This window comes from Cyprinodon variegatus, unplaced genomic scaffold (genome assembly GCF_000732505.1).
Source record: "Cyprinodon variegatus isolate N-32 unplaced genomic scaffold, C_variegatus-1.0 Scaffold608, whole genome shotgun sequence".
Classification (NCBI taxonomy): Eukaryota; Metazoa; Chordata; class Actinopteri; order Cyprinodontiformes; family Cyprinodontidae; genus Cyprinodon; species Cyprinodon variegatus.
Genome location: NW_015151061.1, coordinates 505,599 through 507,760, shown reverse-complemented (window position 1 = coordinate 507,760; position 2,162 = coordinate 505,599). Strand labels below are relative to the sequence as shown.

At 40.9% G+C, this 2,162-nt stretch overlaps 1 protein-coding gene across 1 annotated transcript in view; it reads left to right on the top strand.

Annotated features, from left to right (window-relative positions):
- The first annotated feature begins 1,321 nt into the window (after positions 1 to 1,321).
- Positions 1,322 to 2,162, top strand: part of adprm (ADP-ribose/CDP-alcohol diphosphatase, manganese-dependent) — a 6,520-nt gene continuing 5,679 nt past the window's right edge. Inside the window, exon 1 of the mRNA XM_015392828.1 lies at positions 1,322 to 2,076. Within this exon, the coding sequence (XP_015248314.1) occupies positions 1,509 to 2,076 (568 nt within the window). The 5' untranslated portion in view covers positions 1,322 to 1,508. The remainder of the gene's footprint in view (positions 2,077 to 2,162) is intronic.

Genomic DNA, 2,162 nt, shown 5'->3' with positions numbered 1-2,162 from the left:
CGAAATATTTTAAAAATCCATATAACTTAACCGCAGACATTTTTCACATTTAAATAATGACAAAGAATCAACAAATATTTAATTTAGTCATATCATTGGAAACAAGGAGTAATAAACCTTTTATAAAAATATTCTAAATATCCAAAGGTAATAAGCTCTCAAAGATATCTTCCATCCTCCTTCTAAACCATGGAGAACATTAATTCTACAAAATTGTCCGGCTCCAAGATGTGTCCATATCCTGTGTATTTTTAAAGACACGAAGGCTGTCCTGATTAGATGGCCTCCATACACACAGTGACATCCACCATGTGAAGGAAGGCCTTCTACTCTGTCTAATCTGGCTAACAAAGAAACAAAGCACATAAAGAATAAACCTAACATATATATCATAGTTTTTTTTTCTTAAATCATTCTTAAACCAGTTGCTTCTGCAGGTGTGTGTGCAGCGTTGAGTATCAATCCTACAATCCCCCCCAAAAAAAGTTGTGCACCACTAGTTTAGTTTGCTTTACTGTATGTTAACTTGTCTGTTTTCTCTTAGAAACTGACAATCGTCCATATATTTCACAGAAAATTGCAAAGTTAAAATTGGTAAAACAGGCAAAGGACAAAAAAAAAATCTCCTGCATAACCTTTCATTTTCAAGTAATACACCCAAGTTAGCTTCCAAATCTCACATTTGGTCAAAAACCCTGCATTATGTTTATCATTATTACATCCAGATAATATTGAAATGTGAAAACATCAGAAATCTTGGTTCTGTTTAGCTGTGACAACAGGGTGCAGGATAACTTAACGCCGCTGGAAATCTCCCACCGGTCCACGTTTAAGGAGTGGATACAGGTTCTAAGTTCAATAGCCAGCTATGAACGACCCCTATAGGGTGGCTGGGGGAAAGACATATTTAATGAGGTGTGGGGCCCATTACTAGCTGGACATGTAAGGATGTTTCCTTGTACTTATATTTTATTAGATACAGGAACAGGCTTGCTATAATAGACTTTTTAGGGTGTTTTAGTGTTTTTTTGTGATTTATGTTATATGTTGTAGGTCTGGCTTGTTATTTACATTGTTGCTGGTCTGCTTTTTCTTTTTTTTTTTTTATTACTGTTGTTATTATCGTCTTGTTTTGTGATTATTTGTGTAGGGAAGACACAAAAAAAGAAAAACCTCTGTCTGACAAAAAAATAAACAATAATAACAATAATAAAAAAATTTATTTACATATCTACTTCCCTATTTTCTACACAGTGCATAATAAACCAGCTTTTCTTTTCTGATTTCACCACGGTTAAATTTCCCTACTTTTATTTTGAAGGATATGTCTACCGGAAGTAGTATTACTGTTTCCGGTTCGGTGTTACTAAAGCTGTCATAACACGCCAATGATTCGGTAACAGGACGGAATGTAAACGGTAATAAAGACGGTAGTTCCCAGGTTGGTGTTTTCTGTCCCTCGGTGGAAACGGTTCCTCCTTTCCGCTCAGTGGAAACCAAACTCAGCGATGGAGCTCAGTCCGCCGCCGCTCTTCACATTCGGGGTGATAACTGACGTTCAGTACGCGGACATTGACGATGGATTCAACTTCTCCCGCACGAGGAGGCGCTACTACCGGAGCAGCCTGCAGCTGCTGAGGAACGCTCTGAGCGGCTGGTCCTTATCGGCGGTTAAGCCTGACTTCGTCCTCCAGCTCGGTGACCTGATAGACGGCTTCAACAAACCGCGGGGCGCCTCGCAGGCGGCGCTGGACGCGGTGCTGCGGGAGTTCGCCTCCTTCCCCGCCAAGGTGCATCACGTGTGGGGAAACCATGAGTTTTATAACTTCAGCAGGAGCGAACTGATGAAGTCCCCGCTGGACAGCAGCTCCTACGCGGAGCGGAGCCCGACAGGAAGCCCGGTCCGGGAGGACATCTATGCCTACCAGTTCAGCCCCTTCCCTGGGTTCAGGTTTGTGCTCCTGGATTCCTATGATGTGAGCCTGCTGGGCAGACAGGGCTCCAGTCTGCACTATAATACAGCCATGGACCTCATTAAGCTGCACAACAAAAACCAGGACCTCAACTGTCCTCCAGGTATTACTGCAAAAATACTCTAATGGCAATAAAAAGCCTTTTTAGATTTATTTTTTTGTATATATATATATATATATATATATATA